The sequence below is a fragment of the Meriones unguiculatus genome, chromosome 15 (assembly GCF_030254825.1).
Source record: "Meriones unguiculatus strain TT.TT164.6M chromosome 15, Bangor_MerUng_6.1, whole genome shotgun sequence".
Classification (NCBI taxonomy): Eukaryota; Metazoa; Chordata; class Mammalia; order Rodentia; family Muridae; genus Meriones; species Meriones unguiculatus.
Genome location: NC_083362.1, coordinates 55392309 through 55413732, shown reverse-complemented (window position 1 = coordinate 55413732; position 21424 = coordinate 55392309). Strand labels below are relative to the sequence as shown.

At 38.1% G+C, this 21424-nt stretch overlaps 1 protein-coding gene across 5 annotated transcripts in view; it reads left to right on the top strand.

The window, feature by feature from the left end:
• Erbb4 (erb-b2 receptor tyrosine kinase 4) overlaps window positions 1-21424 on the top strand; it is a 1096075-nt gene that overhangs the window by 760528 nt on the left and 314123 nt on the right. For all 5 annotated transcript variants that reach the window (XM_060368567.1, XM_060368566.1, XM_060368564.1 and 2 more), the window contains exons 6-7: window positions 17943-18061; window positions 20541-20682. In XM_060368567.1, coding sequence (XP_060224550.1) covers window positions 17943-18061; window positions 20541-20682 — 261 coding nt within the window. The remainder of the gene's footprint in view (window positions 1-17942; window positions 18062-20540; window positions 20683-21424) is intronic.

Here is a 21424-nt window from a genome sequence, read left to right as displayed (position 1 = left end):
ACTGGCATTGAATTTAGTTTTCCAGATACTTATATTGTAATTTATGGATTATAAAAAGAAAAATATAAGAAGTACCATGTTTGTTATAGGCCCTGTGATTGGCACATAGATGTGAATTGCATGACTAATGGGTTTACACTAACTACTGTTAACAACAAAACTTACTCTTAGGTTATGCTTCCTTTTAAGATTTAGTTTCTTGTGTGTGTGTGTGTGTTGTCCTGTGCACACTAATGTAAACAGTAGTTTCTGGACTCAGTCATTTACTAATACGAACATTAGGCTGTCATCAATGAGAAGACATTGAAACACAGAAGGCCACTACCAAGGTCAGAAGCTAGGGAATGAACTCTATCCTTAGGCTCTTTGCTGAGTATGTATGAAGCCCTGGCTTGAGCCCCATCCCTGTATACATATATAACATTTTCATCATTCTTAAATTTGTACAATACTCAAAATATATCTGGTACTTTACCAGTATTATGGATAAATAATTTATTTTATGTTTTTTTTGAAAACAAATCTTCCTGTGCAAATAATTAACTTCCCCCTTATGCCTTAAAACCAATATTTTAAAAGGCGCAGGATGGCGAGAACATGAAAGGCAAGCTTTCCATGTCAGAGAAGACACAAAACACTGAACATTTAAACAGGCTAACCCTACATGTTTAGGCAATTTGTAATAATGTTAGATAAAAATTTAAAGAATTCACATTTACCTCAGTTTATGACATTATCTTTTCATATTCATTTATTTATTATTATTATTGTTTATTAAAATTCCTTGCTGTGACCCCCCTCCTTGTCTCTTCCCAATCCCACCTTCCCTCCTTCTCCCCCATACCCCTCACCTACATTGTTTTGATGAAGAAATAACAAAAGAAATTATTATATTGTAATCCAGCAATGGAAGGAGTACAGAGAGAATACATTCCCATAGGCAAAACAAATAAACTTATGTTTTAGCTTACAAGTATTTTAATATTCAAAATTTAATAAATACAAAGAGAATAACATAAATCTGTCTCCTCACCTGTGCTGCTCCTTGTTTGGCCACCCACAATGGCAGATACTGTACTCTTCTAAAAGTAATTTCTGTAGACAAAGGATAAGTGTTTGTATGTCTTTCCATTCTCACTCAAAACTACTTATTTTGCTATATTATTTGTTAGTTAGCGTTCCGTTACCATAAGACATATGTGAAAAATGATAGACTTACAAGGATGAAGGTTTTATTTTGGTCCACAGCTTTGAACATTTCAGTCGTTGAGTAATAATCCTATTGACTTTTTTTTTAGGTAATGTGAGCTATTGTGAGGAGCATTATCAACTCAACAGGCATAACTTCATTTAAATTATACACATAACTAGACAGACCTACGGACAGGCGCACACATGCACGCAAGCACACATGCAAGCACGGGTGTGCACATATACATGTGCCTCCTGGCTGGTGTGATAGACACTGTCTTCTGTAGATAAATGGCAAGAAGTCACAGCAAAGCAAACGGCTCAGCTCTGGGAGAAGTTCTCAGTGCTGAGCGACTTGTTGGGTGAGATGAAGCTGGGAAGTGAAGAGAGCTGATGGGCTCTCTGAATGGAGCAATGGCCAAGAAAGATACCAGTCTCTCACGGTGTCCTTGAGAGGGCGTCACTGTGTCACAGTAGAGTCCACAAAATGGAGGTCCAGGGAGACTTTATTGGCAGGTTTTTATAGACAAATGATTATATGTCCATCTTTCGATAATCCTATTTGTATTTTCAGGGATTTAGAATCATATGCATTGTATTTTCACTTAGTTACGCTCTACTATTTATCCTGGGTACTGCATTAGGTGTCAGAGTTGATCGGAAGGCACGTTGAATAATTTAAGTGTGGCCTCAGTAGCACTTCCTGATGTTCAGATTATAAACTGGTACCACTTTCTGTTGGAATAGAAGTTCTTGTCCTGGACTCACTTTGTAGACCAGGCTGTCCTCGAACTCACAGAGATCCATCTGCCATTGACTCCCCAAGTGTTGGAATTAAAGGTGTGTGCCACCACGCCTGGCAAAGGCTTTTTTCTAAACAAAGTATTTTGCGAAATCTTAGCCAGGCTAAGGGATTTTATGAATATTAACGTGTATAAGTGATGCTTGTACAATCTTACTAAGTGCTCTGCTCCGATTTACCCCAGAGTGATTTTCTGAACAACTTGAATCCGTGCTCCTGAAATTCCTTTTTAATGCTGGAGCACGCTGACCCTGGACACCTAACAAGAATATTTCTTGCCTCACTGCAAAGGGTCAAACAGAACTTAGGCTCAGACACTGAGAGACGCCTTACGTGTGGAGCAGCAACTCCGACTTGAAAGTACTTTTAAGCTCAGTTAAGTCGTGCCTGCCTTGCTCCACAGCACAGCTTAAGTAAATTGATTCAGTGGATTAATGTAGTCATGTCAGGGGAGACAAACTTATCTTCTCTGTGAAGGCTGAAGCTTATAGAAGTATTATTTAGTAAGCTTGCGGGGAAGAATGACAACTCTCTATTCGCGAGCACTGAATCTTGAGGTCTGAGGTGTGTGGGTGTAGGTGTGGAGGAGACTAAGCCTTAAGAAATAAATAATAATGATTAAAGGAACAAAGCTATCTCTGTCCCTGCAAGATATATGAAGTGCACTTATCGCATTTAAAATAGACACCGAGTGTCCTTTTTTTTATCTCTAGTCACAATATCAGGCCAGCTCTCTCTAGTCCCCTATTATCAGGAAGGGTAGCGGTTTCATTTTACACTTCTCTTTTTGTCCTCGCACACCCAATGTCAGTTCATTTAGTCAGAGCATGTTGAGTGAGGAAAGAGAAAAATGCATACATTAAAATATTAGTTTGATTTTCCCAGTCTTTGCATAACTTACATTGAAGTAGTCATAATTGTCTTCAAGTGCAGATATTATAATTAGAAAAATTTAAGGTGATAAACTTCAATACTAAATTTTTCATCTTCTAAGTCATTTTTTGAATGTCATTTTTTTTAACCTAGAAACAAATTGGAGAATGTAAGTGTATTTAGCAACAGAGAAAAAAAAGGTATTTGTCTCTTTTTTTAAATAAATAATTTTTTATTTTTATTTATAATGCTTTATTAATATTATTATTATTTTAGCAAGCATCCTCCCTCTTGATTAGTTTCTTTAGGTGTACAGATTTCAGTAGGTTTATCCTATATTATATGTCTATATGAATGAGTATATACTGTGTGCATCTTTCTGCTTCTGGGATAGCTCACTCAGGATGATCTTTTCCAGATCCCACCATTTACCTGCAAATTTCATGATTTCCTTGTTTTTTATTGCTGAGTAATATTCCATTATGTAGATATACCACAATTTGTGCATCCATTCCTCCACTGAGGGGCATCTGGGCTGTTTCCAGCTTCTGGCCGTTACAAATAAGGCTACTACACACATGGTTGAGCAAATGTCCTTATTGTGTACTTGAGCCTCTTTTGGATATATGCCTAGGAGTGGTATAGCTGGATCTTGAGGAAGTGCTATTCCTAGTTGTCTGCTTAATTCCTATCCAGAAAGGCAAAGAGGATGGACATTAGAAGAAGGAGAAAAGAGGGAACAAGTCGGGAGCCTGCCACAGAGGACCTCTGAAAGGCTCTGCCCTGCAGACTATCAATGCAGATGCTGAGACTTATGGGCAACCTTTGGGCAGAGTGCAGGGAATCTTAGGAAAGAAGTGGGAAACAATAAGATCTGGAGAGGACAGGAACTCCACAAGGAGAGCAACAGAACCAAAACATCTGAGCACAGGGGTCTTTCCTGAGGCTGATACTCCAACCAAGGACTATGCATGGAGATAACCTAAGAGCCCTGCACAGATATAGCCCATGGCAGTTCAGTATCCAAGTGGGTTCCATTGTAATAGAAACAGGGACTGTCTCTGACATGAACTGATTGGCCTGCTCTTTAATTACCTCCCCCTGAGGGGGAAGCAGCATTACCAGGCCACAGAAGAAGACACACAGAAGCCACTCCTGATGAGACCTAATTGACTAGGATCAGAAGGAAGGAAAAGAAGTCCTACCCTATCAGTGGACTTGGGGAGGGGCATGCATGGAGAGGGTGGAGGAAGGGAGGGATTGGGACAGGATTAGGGAGGGAACCACAGAGGGGATACAAAGTGAATAAAGTGTAATTAATAAAGAATACATAAAATAAAATAAAGCAGAAAAAATATTATTATTATCATTATTATTATTATTACTTACGGTTTATTCACTTTATGTCTAGGTTGTAGGAGCCCTCCCCCCATTTATCTCCTCCAGATCCCACCCTCCCTCTTTCTACCCTTTCCTTTTTCCCTAGTCCACTGAGAAGGGAGGTCTTCCTTCCCTACTGTCTGACCCTAGCCTATCAGGTCCCATCAGGATTGTCTGGACCCTTTCCTCTGTGGGCTGGCTAGGTTGCCTAACCAGGGAGAAGTGATCATAGAGTAGGCAAATGGGTTCATGAAGAGAAAATCTGTGTTTTGGTTGATGGACTATATAGACATGATGCTTTTGCTCATTTGCCATTAAACTAACTTAAGCTAAGGCATTATTTTCATACAGGGAATCATTTAACTGTGGGAGTTTCCAGTTACAATACATTTAAAAATAAAAAGTCAACATGTTATAAAATTTGAATGAGGTATTTGATATGTGTATGAACATTATTCTAAACAATGTATATATTATTTATTATTTCTATAAAGACCTTATAGATTATCCTAAGAAAATCCAAAATTTAACAAGTTCCTCTGTACTGTGAAATCAATTTTACAATTTATTGAAACATTTTTTTAAATATGGAAAAGAAAAAAAACTTGACTTAGTTTGCTTTATTCATTCTTAAGGAAAATGTTAGAATAATGATCTATTATATTTGATTTAAAATACCTATAACAACATAAAAATGGAATATTTCATTTAATTAAATAGTGGATAAACTCAAAGAAAGTTATTCTGTTTCTTTCCTCTCCAAAATATAATCAACAAAAAGTAACATCTTAAGATTATATTGTATTTCTGTCTCCATGAAAATCTGAAAAAAAAATCAACTGTAAATTGTGAAACTCAAATGTCAAATTGTGAGGGGAAAAAACTAATTATACTTGTTTGCATGCATAAACATATAATTTATTACAGTAAAATTGTGTTGACAGTCCTTGTAGAGCAATATTATTTTAAAGGAAGGTGCCAGCCTGGTAAATATCCAATTAGAGCTGAGAAAAGCAAGTGGGAGTTAATGCAGAGTGGAGAAAGAGCTGAGTCAGCACGCCTGATCAATCCTGGAGCAGCAAACCTTTGCTAGGAGCCAACAGCTTTAATTAAAACTCTTGTATTTTACTAATAACTTTGTATGTCTATAAGCCTTCTTATTGATTTCAGTTATTTTCCGTTTTGCCCCTTTTGAATTGATGGCTTCTGGAGACGTTGTACAATTAAGCAACATATTACAGTCCACTATTACCTGCACTAATTTAACATTTTCAACAGTGAATCAAATATGTACGTGAAGCGCACAGGAACAAATTGATATTAGCTATGCCAGTAACATGAGATCTTCACAGATAGAAGGAAGACCATGATTTCTATCTGACTCTCACAGATACCTTCCATTGATGATAGAGTTCACGATGCGCTGTCATTGAGATGATCTTGCGGGGGTCATGCCAAGCGGCTTACAGGGCATACATACAATATATGAAATTACGTCTTTTCTGCAAACAGTTTAGCATGAAATGGGGGACGAGGTCACGCCATGGGACATGAAAAATGACTTTTAAGGCATGAGTTCTTTTGAGTTCCTTTTGGTTGGGGATCTTCTGTTTAACTGATGTACTACTGTGTTGTCTAAAGAAAAGGAACAACAAATACATCACACCCTTTATTATAACATGGTATTTTTTAATTTTTTTAAACGTATCCAAACTTTTGTATATAAGAAAAATAGTAACGGGACTGTGATACAATGGATTTGGTGGTTCTTGTGATCCTAATTTGGAAAAGTTATCACCAGTGGCTTTACATTCATGAATGAATTAGAAGGATCATTTGCATGATATAGGTATACAAGGAAGGAACACTCTCGGTTTTTTGTTTTTTTGTTTTTTTTACAATTTTCTATTTTAACCTATATGCACTCAGGTGAGCACAGTTTTCAAATTGCTGGTTTCAGCTTGTTATCAGACTGTCAAGTTGGTCCAGTGGATCCTGACTAACATTAACAATGCAGGATGTAGGTTAGATTAAAACAGAACAAAAACAAACAAACAAACAAACCACCACCAACAACAATAAAAAACCTGCTATATTTTGAAAGCACTCTTCATTATATACTCAAACAAAACATTTGTAATATGAGTCTTATAATCACTAATGCATTGTCGCTATTCCTGAAAGGTTGATTTATATATTAGACCTCATTAGGTTTTCTAGCCTTCTCTATAAAATTGGCAATTTGAAATAACCTATATTCAAGATGCCAAGAAGTCACATTTGTGTATATGTTTGTGCATATAAAGCCATCTTATATCTAGTGTTTAGGAGCAAATGTGAAGGGAAATGGTGTGAGACCTAAGATTTTCATATGATCACTCTCCATGTTGTTAATTCGTGTGGCATGGGGATCAACTTGTTTTCAGAAGTAAAAGCAGAAACATGTGAGGTATTTTAGCTACACACTTTTGTATTTAAAATAATTTCAGGAACCATCTTCCTCACTATTCCCAGCCCCCTTGGCCTTTCCCTTTAGATATACACTGTTTATGGCTCCAAACTTAATTCCCAGAAACTAATGAAGATACATAGGTTCAGAAGGTAATTTAAAGATCTAGTTTGATAATAACTCACTCTGTGACCTGCGGTAGCCTAGTTAAATATTTTTAAATGTTAATGTCTTCATCTGTGACACTGGGATAATTAACTTGCTCTTTGAAATGCATAGGTTATATCGTTACAGATTTTATATTTTTAAATGATACACAAGTGCCCATAGTAAAAGTAATACTGTCACAATCTGTGACCAAAATTCTGCTCCTTGCCTTTTTATAAAAAGTGATTACCTAATAGCAAACAGTGTGGTATTTGTGTGTGTGTGTGTGTGTGTGTGTGTGTGTGTGTGTGTGTGTTTGTACATACATTCAGATGCAAAAGCACAGTCAATGCTGTGATATTGTTTCCCTTGATTTACTATTGGCATATCATTTCTGTTTTTTCTGTCAGTCAGTGTATCTTTTATGTTTTCCATCTTATTTAAAGCACAAACAACAATCAACCTCTCACCTTTCTAATGCTGTAACAGTTTTGTAGGTTATGTTTTTACTACAATTTATTTGGTTGTTCTGGCTTAGTGGATGTTGAAATTGGATGAGTGACAATTACAATCCAAGAACAGTTTCAAAATATGCAGTTTTCTACAAATGCACATCATTTTATAAGCCATGCTTCTCTAGAAAGAACTGCATAGTCACATACTTTTAAATACATAGATTTGATGGACAGAGAGAAATCGTTTTTCAGGAGTCATGTATCAGTTTATGAACTCACACAGAGTTTATTCAGTGTTGAGGGTTTTGCTTTTTTCAAAACTGAAGCCTCCTAGTATACCAGCAAAAGATACTGGTTCTTCTAGAAATGTATGTCTTTAATTTATTGCATTTGTCCTTAAGCACATACTTTTATTTGACTGATTTTCTTCATCAATAAGTGAAAAATTGTGCTTAGTTTCTTTATCCCTTAACCTGCTGTGAACTTCTGTCTTTCACACTGAGATATCCCTTGATAACATGGGTCACATTTTAAGGAGTAACTCAGATATGTATCAAATGGGAGGACACTTATCTTCATTCTCTAGAAGTACAATAAGAAAAGGTGATGGAGTGAGCTCTTTTTGTTTGCTTATTTTACATGAAGGCAGTATAGGCATGTGTGTGATATACCATAACTGTAATTTCATTGAATTGTGTCATACACCTTTGGGTCTGTTTGGTATCTTTGTTTTGTTTTGATGTTGTTCTGTTTTTTGAAACAGAACATTTCTGTGAACTCCAGATGCTGCAGCTTCTGGGTTGTGAGTGCTGCATATACTGGTACACATCACCGTGCCTGGCACCATGTCTTGCCTTGTGACAAATTCGTGAAGTTGTAGCCTTCAATATAAACAGAAGCGAGATTTTGACCAAAAGCACTAGCCGGAGAGACCGCATTAAAACCGCATGCTTTCCCATCATATCGACTTCAGTTTGATTCCCCAAAACTACATTAGGACCCAAGAACTGCAGCACATACCTAACATTCCAATGCTGAGTATGTGAGGGTAGGATAATCTGGCAAAGGTTGTGGGGCTTCCAGCTTGCCAGGCTAGTTGAATTGGTGAGTTCCAGGATCATTCAGAGTCTGTCCCCCAAAACAAGGTCAAAAGCAGTTTAGGAAAACACCTAATATTGATTACTAGCCTTCTTGCCATGTGAATGCTCTGGCACCTACACACACACACACACACACACACACACACACACACACACACGCATGCGGTTTTAATGCGGTCTCTCCGGCTAGTGCACACACACTTGTATACATATATGAGCCCACACAGGCAGGCAACAGACACATGAATCCATAGAAACACATGAAAATCTGCTATCTTTTTTTTTTATTTTTTTTAATATTAGTTACAGTTCGTTAACTTTGTATCCCAGCAGTATCCCACTCCCTCTTTCCCTCCCAATCCCACCCTCCCTCCTTCATCTCCTCCCTGCCCCTGTCCAAGTCCACTGATAAGGGAGAACATCCCCCCTTACATCTGATACTGGTTTATCAAGTGTCTTCAGGACTGGCTACAAAGTCCTCTTCTGTGGCCTAGCAAGGCTGCTCTTCCCTGGGGTGGGGGTGGGGGGGAGGTAAAAGAGCCCGCCATCGAGTTCATGTCAGAAACAGTCCCTGTCCCCTTTATTAGGGTACCCATTTGGATACTGAGCTACCAAGGGCTACATCTAAGCAGGGGCTCTAGGTTGCATCCATACATGGTCCTTGTTTGGAGAAACAGTCTCATAAAAGACCCCTGTGCCCAGATATATTTGGTCCTTGTGGAACTCCTGTCTTCTCCAGGTCATATTAACTCCCCCCTCCTTTTTTTTTTTTTATTCCCTGCAAAATCTACTATCTTTTTAAATAGACTTTCACATTCTTCCTCTATGTCCTGAAATCTCTGTCTAAAGTCTTGTGATTAGTGTGTACAATAATTACAATAATTCATTGCTAGGAAACTTTCATAGTTATAATGTTATTTTTTTCTTTTTTGATTCTTGACTCACAAACTTTGTAGATGTTAATAGTCTTTTAATGAGGGAGAATTTCCCTTGTGTCTAAGAGGGTAGTTTAAAATCAACTTTAAATTCTCTCAGTGAATCACTGAGAGAGTCTTTATAAGACAGGTTAAATAGAGCCCATTAAATAAATTAATAAAACAGGTGATGATGAAGAATAGACGCAACAAGATCTCTTTCCTCTGTGATACAACTAACAATATTATCAAGTCACAGTTCATGGGTCACCAGAGACGAGACCGGGAACAAGGGTCAAACCTGATTAGTACCTGCAGAAATCTGTGCATGCTTTTATTAACTGACTCAGAATATCAATTTCAGCAAAGCCTGGGCAGCAATAGAGAATGTTTTTCAGGTGAACTGCAGCAGCTATTGCGCTTAGAATCCAACTGCTATGTCACCTGTGGGTGTGCACACCTTACGCAACAGAGAGCTTGCTCGTTTATGGTAGCCATTACCAGATCATATTTGATTAGAGGGACCATCATATCAATTGATGGTTTGTAGTTCTAAGTTAGCTTATAGAGCAAAATTATATATTACTGGGAATCTTCAGAGGTAAAACAGGTTCATGTTGAAAAATGCTCTATAAGATAACTTAAAAATACAGTCAACTATGTATCACAAAATAGAATTATAATAAGTTGTCTAGGCTTTCCCAATTGATATGATGATCCTCATAAAACAGGATAAACGTACTAAAATCTGTACACCTAAAGAAGCTAAGCAAGGAGGACCCTAGGGAAGTTGCTCAATCCTTATTCACAAAGGCAAATGGGATAGACATTGAAAGAGGAAGAAAACAGGAAACAGGACAGGAGCCTACCCCAGAGGGCCTCTGAAAACTCTACACAACAGGGTATTAAAGCAGATGCTAAGACTCATAGCCAAACTTTGGGCAGAGTGCAGGGAATCTTATGAAAGAAGGGGGAGATACAAAGATATGGAGGGGATAGGAGCGCCACAAGGAGACCAACAGGACCAGAATATCTGGGCCCAGGGGTCTTTACAGAGACTGATACTCTAACCAAAGACCATGAATGGAGATAACCTAGAACCCCTGCACAGATGTAGCCATGGCATATCAGTGTCCATTTGGGTTCCCTAGTAAGGGGAGCAGGTGCTGTCTCTGACATGAACTCAGTTGCTGGCTCTTTGATCACCTCCCTTTTGGGATTGTGTGGTGGGTGGTAGGGCAGCCTTGACAGGCCACAAAGGAAGACAATGCAGTCAGTCCTGATGAACCAGTCCTAATAGGCTAAGGTGAGATGGAAGGGGAGGAGGACCTCCCTTATCAGTGGAGTAGGGGTGGGGTGTAAGAGGAGAAGAGGGAAGGATGGTGGGCCTGGAAGGAGATAAGGAAGGGGGCTACAACTGGGATATAAAGTGACTAAATTGTAATAAATATTAATTAATTGAGTAATTAAAATTAATTAATCGATTAACAGACATTATATGCACATTTTAAATACTGTGTAACCTATTAAGAATGGGGTTTGTAGACCGACATTAGTTGGAAGATTTGAAAAATAAGCATTGAAATTAACTTAATCAAAATTTCCATTGATACAATAATTATTAGTTCAATTTTATATTCCTTGTAGACTATATCCATTTCACAGAGACTGTGTATTGAAGTAAAGACAGTTAGAAAGCAGTGATAACTTCTGGGAAGTTTAGGGACGTTTAACTTTAGGGAAGATGGAGGGATAGAAGTAAAAAAAGGAGGAAAGAGGAGGGAGATGTAAATGTAAGGGTAAATATTTTAAAAATGCCACCTAAATTTAACCATAATTATCTTATGTTATAAATATATTTTTTCTGAGTAGTAATCTTGTGGTTTTAATGTTTTACACATTTATTCCCTCACTTGGCAGGAATGGTGAATGTACATAAAGAGAAGCTGAAACATTTTGTATATTATCATGAATCAAGAAAGTTATAAATAAAAATTAGCCTTTGAATGTATTGTATAGAATTAATTATTGTGTTGCTTATAGAATAAATTAAATACTGTGTTGCTTATAGGACATGTTTTTTTCTGAGCTCTGTGCTGCTAATTTCAAGGTGAGCAATGCTTCTTACCTGGAAGCAAAGTAATGGCGGTATTATCTTCCTTTGTGGCCTGGTAAGGCTGCTCACCCCTCAGGGGGGAGGTGTTCAAAGAGCCAGCCACTGAGTTCATGTCAGAGACAGTCCCTGTTCCTCTTACTAGACTAAAATTGCCTGTTTAGTCTTCTCCAAGAGATATATGGTTAGAGTCCTACGTAATATTATCTTTTCAGGAAGTGTCTTAGCATCTAGAAGATGCTTTCTTTAGACTGGCGATTTCTCTCATCAAACTCAATGAAGAGAATGCTGTGTACTGTTGCTTATCCAGTGGTAAATATTGTATTGTGATGGAAGATAAGTACTTCAGGAATTTAGGAAAAGTCAGCGAACTCACCTTTTGCTCAGGTGGAATAAGGTACCATGGACAACACAAATTTTGTGTTGGACACACCAACATTATGTAAAGTATTTGCACAGCATTACTAACATTCACCATGTTAAGTAGGTTATACTTATGTCTCTGCAGTACATCTAATTCTGTTAGATAGGTAGGTGCTCTAGTCCTAACTTTGAAATTATAACATGAGATATAGCACAGCAGAGTGCAGAAATGAGACCAGGCTTCAGATAACATGGACTACGTTAGGAACTTTATATTCTCATTCATAGGCGAGGTAAATAGGAGAATCAGCTTGGAGGCATGCCTAGAGCTCAAATTAAGGCAGAGACACTCCTAATAAACAGGGAAATGATTTTCTTTCGTCAGAAAAGACAGAAACACTTTTGAGGTGGATAAATGCCTTATAGACATGCAATGAGGTTCAGTCCACAGGAAGCGGTGTCCAGGAGCGCCTGTTCTGCCACACGGAACATGGAGTGTGGTGAGTTACTCCTGGGGAGGTAGAAACTTTCAGAGATTCATGGAGAATTCTTACCTTTTGCTGAACATTCAATCTACTGGTACAAGGGCAGCAATTATTTTACACCGTGAATCAACACTGAATCAAGCAATGGCTTCTATTTTTAAACCACCTCTTCAGCACAAAACTGAGAATTAATTGGGTGGGGAAAAAAAGAAAACCTTTGGAAGGATATGCAAAATTTTGTAGATATGTATAAACTAGTGTAGAGATAGGAAGGTAATAAAAATTTAATGAAACAGAATTGATAATTCTGGTGACTTTCTCTAGTATCAGAAGTGATGGAGAAAGAAGAAAGAGAAGAACCATATTCAGTTTCTAGATGAGCTATTGGTTAGAGACTGTTTTAGTAACTGTGATGAAGAGATTGTAGTCTGTGGCAGAAGTGGCTTCAAAGCCTCTTAGATCAAGAAATGGTAACCAGGCATAAAAGAAACTAGGCAGACATGTAAATAAAGAAGCCATGGAGTGATATGATACATATACTTTGTAGTGGTCATACTGAGAAAGCACATAGAAAGTAATCTCTGTAACTGAAGTAAGCTGAGATTTGAACTGGGCCATTCTGATGGGTGTAAGGTGAAATCTCAGGGTCGTTTTAATTTGCATTTCCCTGAAGACTAAGGACACTGAGCATTTCTTTAAGTGTTTCTCTGCCATTCTATATTCCTCTACTGAAAATTCTCTGTTTAGCTCTGTGCCGCATTTTTTATTTGATTTTTTATTTTAATTTTTCTTTTTAATATTAATTACAGTTTATTCAATTTTTATCCCAGCTGTAACCCCTTCCCTCATTCCCTCCCAATCTCCCCTCCCTCTCTCATCTCTTCCCATGATCCTCCCCAAGTCCACTGATAGGGGAGGTCCTTCTCCCCTTCCATCTGACCCTAGCCTACTAGGTCTCCTCAAGACTGGCTGCATTGTCTTTCTCTATAAGGTTGCTCTGCCCTCAGGGGGAAGTGATCAAAGAGCCAGACACCGAATTCATGTCAGAGCAAGTCCCTGTTCCCCTTACTAGGGAAACAATTTGAATACTGAGCTGCCATGGACTACATCTGAACAGGAGTTCTAGGTTATCTTCTTGAATGGTCCTTGGTTGGAGTGTCAGTCTCAGAAAAGACCGCTAGGCCCAGATATTTTGGTTCTTTTGCTCTCCTTTTGGAGCTCCTGTCCCCTCCAGGTCTTTCTATAGCCTCCTTCTTTCATAAGATTGCCTGCACTCTGCTCAAAGTTTGGTTATGAGCCTTAGCATTTGCTTTGGTACCCTGCTAGGTAGAGTCTTTCAGAGGCCCTCTGTGGTAGGCTTCTGTCCTGTTTCCTGTTTTCTCCCTCTTCCAATTTCCATCCTGTTTGCTTTTTTTTTTTCAATGCAGTTTATTCAGGAACCTTGAACAATCATCTGACCCTGGGGAAAGCCAGCCCACAGCTTAAATAGCCTCTGGGTAGCCAACCCCAGCGTGCCACGTGGGCAATGCAGATAGGTCCACAAACATGGAAGCAAGCCAGATCCTAAGCCTTAGCCAAATGTGGAGTTGTTCATGACAGAGAGCACTCACCATCGGGAAGGTGGAAGGCGGAAACCAGCTCCATCTTTAAGGCACGGCATTTCGCAGCTCTCTACAGTTCCCCCTTTTTGTTTTAGACGCATCAGGCAAGAGTAGAGGTCTGATCTCTGATATTAGAAATAAATTGGGACTTTGTACCAATGTTAATTTAGGTGTCATCCACCCAAAGAGCATCAGACCCGTCTGATACCTTTTTCTCAGAGGTGGGACCTGGGGCATCAACCCGCATGCAATCAGACATGCTCTTCTCTGGGTCCAAAGCGGCTGACCCTGAGTGCAGTGCTTAGCCTTGCATCCTGAGCATAACATTTTAGCTTTTTATGGTAGCCAACCATGCTTGGGGAGACTGTCCTGCTTCAATGGCTGTAAAGGCCTGAAAGGTCATGGCTGCATTACGCTGTTGTGAGACTCTAATCTTGCATATACACCACAGGCAAACCAAGGAGACCAACACCAGAAGGCCTGCTAACGCTCCCATGCCCACCCATTCCTTCAGATGATTCATGGCTGCAGCAATCCATGATGATAATCCTGTGGCTAGTCCTGCGTCCACTCTGGTAGAATTTACTGTGACAATATATCCCCCATTTTTATTCATTATTAGCCAGACAGAGCCAAGTAATTGTGGTAATGATACTTGCTTTTTTGCCCAATGCTAGAATGCTAGTGAATTTAGGTTGCCCTGGTTACTCGCATGCCTCACTGGGTGCCTGTGCCCGTTGATGCCCCTCACGCTATGACTCTCTTCAGACAGAAAAGGGATCTTGGAACTACAGCCACCATTGTTACTGCCATCTCATTGGCGGCTATTGGAGCTACCACCGCGGCATTAGCCATGAGTCATACTGTGCAGACTGCTCAGACCCTGAATAACCTTTTAGCCAAGGTAGCTCATGCCTTAGATGTACAAAAAGGAATTAATGCTCAACTAAAAGGAGGCTTGATGGTGTTCAATCAGAGGATTGACCTCGTGCAGGAGCAAATTGATACCCTATGGCAAATAGCTCAACTTGGCTGTCAATGAAAGTATGCTGGACTTTGAGTCACTAGCATACAACATGAAAATTTTTCCTGTGCTACAAATCTGTCTAAACAATTGTCTAGCTATATTTTAGGTAATTGGACTGAAGAATTCGATACTACGATGGAGCAGCTGAGAGTGTACTGCATTTTTAATTGGATTACTTGATTTCTTGCTTTTTAACTTATTTAATTCTTTATATAGCCTGGATGTTAGCCTTCTATGAGATATAGGCTTGGTGAAGATCCTTTCCCAGTTTATGGGCTGGTGTTTTGTTCTGACAACAGTGTCCTTTGCTTTACAGAAGCTTTTCAGTTTCATGATGTCACACTTATTGATTGTTGATCTTAGAGCCTGTGCTGTTGGTATTCTATTCAGGAAGTTGTCTCTTGTGCCAATGAGTTCTAGGCTTTTCCCCACTTTTTCTTCTAGCCAGTTTACATATATATTATAACATAAGATAAAACATACTAAAATCTGTACACCTAAAGAAACTAAGCAAGTAGGAAAACCCTGGGTAAGATGATCAATCCTCACTCAGAAAGACAAATGAGATAGACATTGGAAGAAGGAGAAAACAGGAAAAAAGACAGAAGCCTATCATAGAGGGCCTCTGAAAGATTCTACCCAACAGTATATCCAAGCATATGCTGAGACTCATAACCAAACTTTGGGCAGAGTGTAGGGGATCTTAGAAAAGAAAGGGGAGATAGAAAAACCTGGAGGGAACAGAAGCTTCAGAAGGAGAGCAACAGAACCAAAATACCTGGTCTCAGTGGCCTTTCCTGAGACTGATACTCCAACCAAGGACTATTCATGGATGTGACCTAGAACCCTTGCTCAGATATAACCCATGGCAGCTCAGTGTCCAAGTGGGCACTGTAGTATGGAGAACAGGGGCTATTGCTGATGTGAACTCAGTGACTGGCTCTTAAATCACCTCCCTGTGAGGGGTAAGCAGCCTTGACAGACCACAGAGGAGGACAATGCAGCCATTCTTGATGAGATCTGATAAGCTAGGTTCAAATGGAAGGGAAGGAAGTCCTCCCCTATCAATGGACTTGGAGAAGAGCATGTGAGGAGATGAGGGAGGAAGGGTGGGATTGGGAGGGAATAAAGGAGGGAGCTATAGCTGGGATAAAAATGAATAAACTGTATTTAATACAAAAAATGAAAATAAAAAATAAGCAGAGTTGTGACCCTCCTTATTATGAATTTAGTGGCCTGTTTGGCATTTCTGTCATTAAATTTTACAATTATTTGATGATGTGCATTAGACTGATAAGTAAGAAAAGACCAGTAGAAGCTAGAGTTGTTTCTTCAACCTTCCTTCTTTCTTTCTTTTTTTTTTTAGACGGATATGGTGGTTTATTCGTATATACAAATTAGATCTTGACTGAATATTTGACACTGTAGGCCATAGAAAACCTTTGCATTTTTGGAGTTTATTTCTTTTTTTAATTTTTAATTTTTTTATTATTAGTTACATTTTATTAACTGTATCCCAGCTGTATCCCCCTTCCTCATTCCCTCCCAAACCCTCCCTCACTAATCTCCTCCCTGCCCCTTTCCAAGTCCACTAATTGGGGGAACCTCCTCCCCTTTCATCTGACCCTGTTTTATCAGGTATCTTCAGGACTGCTGCCATGTCCTCCTCTGTGGCCTAGCAGGATTGTTCCTCCCTTGGGGGGTAGGGAGGTCAAAGAGCCTGCCAATGAGTTCCTGTCAGATATAGTCCCTGTTCCCCTTACTATGGGAAACCAATTATTTACTGAGCTACCATGGGCTTCATCCGAGCAGAGGTTCTAGGTTATATCCATACATGGTCCTTTGTGGAGTGTCAGTCTCAGAAAAGACCCTTGTGCCCAGATATATTTGGTCCTTGTGGAATTCCTATCCTTTCCACGTCATACTAACTCCCCCTTCTTTCATATGATTCCCTGCATTCTACCGAAGGTTTGGTTATGAGTCTTAGTATCTGCTTTGATACACTGCTAAGTAGAGTCTCTCAGAGGCCCTCTGCGGTAGGCTCCTGTCCTGTTACTTGTTTTCTCCTACATCCAATGCACATCCCATTTGTCTTTCTAAGTGAGGATTGATCATCTTACCCTGGGTCCTCTTTTTTGTTTATCTTCTTTAGGTGTATAGATTTCATTATGTTTATCATAACTTATAGGTCTACATAAGTGAATATATACCATGTGTGTCTTTCTCCTTCTGGGATACTTCACTCAGAATGATCTTTTCTAGATCCCACCATTTGCCTGGAAATGCCATGATTTCCTCATTTTTGATTGCTGAGTAGTATTTCATTGTGCAAAAATACCACAAATTTTGTATCCATTCCTCCATTGAGGGACATCTGGGTTGTTTCCAGGTTCTGGCTATTACAAGTAAAGCTGCTACAAACATGGTTGAGCAAATGTCCTTATTGTGTACTTGAGCAAATTTGGGGTATATGCCTAGGAGTGGTATAGCTGGATCTTGAGGAAGCACTATTCCTAATTGTCTAAGAAAGCCTTTTCTTTCTTTCTTTCTTTCTTTCTTTCTTTCTTTCTTTCTTTCTTTCTTTCTTTCTTTCTTTCTTTTTCTCTTTCTTTCTTTCTTTCTTTCTTTCTTTCCTTCTTTCCCTGCCTTTTTAAAATATATAACATATTATGTGAATCAAGTAAAAAATTTATTTCTATATTTCTATTACTTATCTGGGCACACTTTCTCCCACAGAGCCTCCCTGTACTTGTTTGAACATTTCATTGCACACTCCACTATTCCTGAACCTACTAAATACACTCAGTGATTTTTGTTTTGTTTTTTTTTGTTTTTTTTTACCTATTCGCTGAACAAAAAGGAATGTTGTATATATGAAGCTTTGCACTGTAACTTCTAATTACAGACTTAACTCACTAAATGTTTTCTGAGTTAGTCAATACCAGTTGGAATAAATTGTTATCCCAGAACATGTTTTGTTGTTACAGACATAGTTCTGTTGATGGATGGAATTGATTGAGATGCCATCTCTGTCTTCCGCAGTGACAAGGACTGTGTGTGCAGAACAATGTGATGGCAGGTGCTATGGACCCTACGTTAGCGACTGCTGCCATCGAGAGTGTGCCGGAGGCTGCTCAGGACCGAAGGACACTGACTGCTTTGTACGTCTGGGATCTCTCTCTCTCTCTCTTCTTACATCTGAATCAGATATTTAACTTCATACACTTAACACTGGATTATATTTTAAATCTTCTCATTTCAATATGTGAAAAGGCCCTGCAACCCCTGGAAGGCTTTCTACCACTAAAGATGGATATTGATTAAATGAAATTATTTAGCGCCATTTAAATCAATTCTACCTTTCTGATACAGTTTATGTGTGAAGTGAGTGTACTGGGGAACGTGCATTCAGAAATTTATAATATCAAATCCACACATTCAGTGTTTACCACTCTTTTTTGTTGCATTATTGAGTTCCATGAGTGAGGTCAGCTTGCTTCCTGGATGTCACTTTCAAGATTATATCTGAGGAATTTATGCATTTCAATATTTTTCAGTTTGCACTTGTTAACTCACTGATATTATTCTATGTTTAAAATTAATAATATACATTAAAAACTATGTGATAATTTGTATGTTTTATATTTTTATTTAAGTAAATTAACTTCATGGAAAAATATTAAATTACAGTTGATATTATATCCTTGAAATAAGAGTTTGTCCTTTGTAATATTTATATAACTTTGAGTGATAATTTACTCAAGCTTATAAACCAGAATACTAGTTTAACTTTATGCTAGCATAATAAACAGTACATTATTTTATTTTTGTAAATGAGCACAATTTATTCTTTCTGCTCCTAAAAAATTAGAAAATACATATTAGAAATTTATTTTGTTCTACCAAACAAACACATATTAAAATTGACACTTTTAAGAAATGAGACCTCATCCAATAAGCAAAGTAAAAATAGCATTAATTCTATAGCTAATTGTTGCTTGAATTTTAAAAATTGTAAGAAACTTAGTTTGTCTGATAAGATTCTTTAGTCAACAAATCTAAGTCTGGCTACAGTGCATTCAGGCAGAGATTCGAGGGTAGCCCACATGTTGAATATCTAAGGAAGACCCGAAGCAGCCAGACTCAGAGCCCTTTCTCGTCTGTCATCGCAGACAGGAGGAAAAGGAGAAAACCAAGCTTGATTTTGAAGACACTGCACATGGCAGGTGTCGCATTAATGATTCCAAAGCCAGAATGGAGGTAAACAGCAGATGAGCTCTCCCTGTAGGATATGGCACCACATATTATTACAATAGGCAATACCAGGTGCGCTTAAGAGCTCTCATTTCATTACACTATTGGAATGGTCCAGTGATTCTACTTTGGCGTTTAATACACAATGTTCGGCAATGCCAGACTGAGGCTTTGGTATAAGTTACAACCGCGGTTGTGTGCTGACTGGAAGTTAACAGTCCTCTGTGTTCTATGCCCTTGTTCCAAAGAAGTCTGTGTACATTGCATATCAGTGCAGAAATTCTGTTAGTGATTCAATTATAAGAACACATGATGTTTCCTGGTCATAAATTAAAACTTACTAAGTTTTCTAGATTGCTTTTTAATAGAGTCTTCCTATAATGTGCTATCTTAGTGAATAATGTATCATCAGTGAGTCTCATTTTGATAATGCACCTTGTAGAACATCGTCAGAGAATTGTCAGGTTGTGATGAAGTGTTTGCTAAAGTAACAATTGATGAAGCAAATGTTGTGAGGAAACAGCATAAATTAATTCCTATTAATAACCATATGGCAATTTATAATGAAGGTTAAAACAGAGCTTTGGTTCATGTAAGCCCTTGTCTGAGCCCTCAATTGTTCATAAAAGGCTTTATTTCTTAATTAAAAGAGTTACATTGTCCTCTCGTCCGCCAGTCATATGTTTATATGCGCTTTCTTTGATATCAAAAAAATGTAACTCTCAGGTAGAAAAAAATGGTTTTTAATTCTTCTCAAATGAATTTGAATACACTAATGAAAAGACATTTGAGGATAAATGTGTTAGTGAAAACCAAATGTCTTTTGAACATGGTGGCTACAGTAAATGATGTACCACTGTGAAAAATGACATCATTTTATTTAAGCACCGACTAATGATAGCTTACCATCTCTTAAAATTTACCCTTATGACTATTACACTTGGTCAGTCTCCTGCCCCCGCTTACAGTTAAGTACAGGTAAATAAATCACCATTATTTTGTTTCCTAGTGTACAATGATGATAAATGTGCTCAACATGCCACACAAGCTACAAGTTCGCCGACCGCCTTCTTAAAAAATATTCTTACCTATGTAACCTATGTAACTGACATAAACATAAGTGCACTGGGTCAGTGTGAACTCAAATATTCTTCCACATCCACCTACACTCAACATTATAACCTAATTCTCAGTTTAAGACTGTATGGATAAATACTACTCTATGTGAAGACCAGCAACTGTAGCTGGTAATATTTACTGATACAAGAGAGAGAGAGGCTGATGAATGACTTCAACATTATCAATTAGGGCAGGATTTATAAAATTGGAATACAATAGGTAAAGTAGGTACGAAGGTTATTTACACATGTATCTGATGTGTTGCAGGCCTGCATGAACTTCAATGACAGTGGAGCCTGTGTGACTCAGTGTCCCCAAACATTTGTCTACAATCCAACCACCTTTCAACTGGAACACAACTTCAATGCAAAGTACACATATGGAGCCTTTTGTGTTAAGAAATGCCCACGTAAGTGATGGACTTAGAAATGTAAAATAATTAGATCTGTACTGGAAAAGTGAGAGGTTGCATGTGGGATCATTTTAATTTGAAACTTGAAAAGTAAAAATGGTAAATTATTTTACATCGGCTGTGGGTCCTGGAATTTATATTTCACAAAACAAGGAAAGTAAGGATGAATATGTTTAAGTGATTATCCTTGAGTCATAACAAGGATATGCCAGGCTTGAAGTTACATTGGTGGGGACTGACTCCTATAACTTCTTATTTTCTCTATACTTTGAACATGGTGGCTACAGTAAATGATGTACCACTGTACATCTGTTTCAACACATGATACAGTTTCTCATAAAAGATCATTGTTGACATCAGGCTGCATGATAAATAAGGTCAGATTCTGATAAAATTGGGTTTATGCCTACAATTACTGCTGATTGTTCACTTACAGTACTATATGTAATATAAGATATTAATGCCAAAATGATTTAATAGATATGAAGATTGTTGAGTGATATCTAGCAAACCGATACTATCCTACAGATTCAAGAAGACCATATGTGATAATAGATGCATATATTTTGTCATATATTCATATGAATATTCTTTGCTTTTGATGATCAATGGAACTTTTACCTATTGGAAAGCCTAATAGCAATTCATTTAAACTTTTAATTAAATAACTATATTTACTTACAAAATCACATTAGTGGAGCTTTACAATCTATAGATTATAAACATAACACCTAGGATA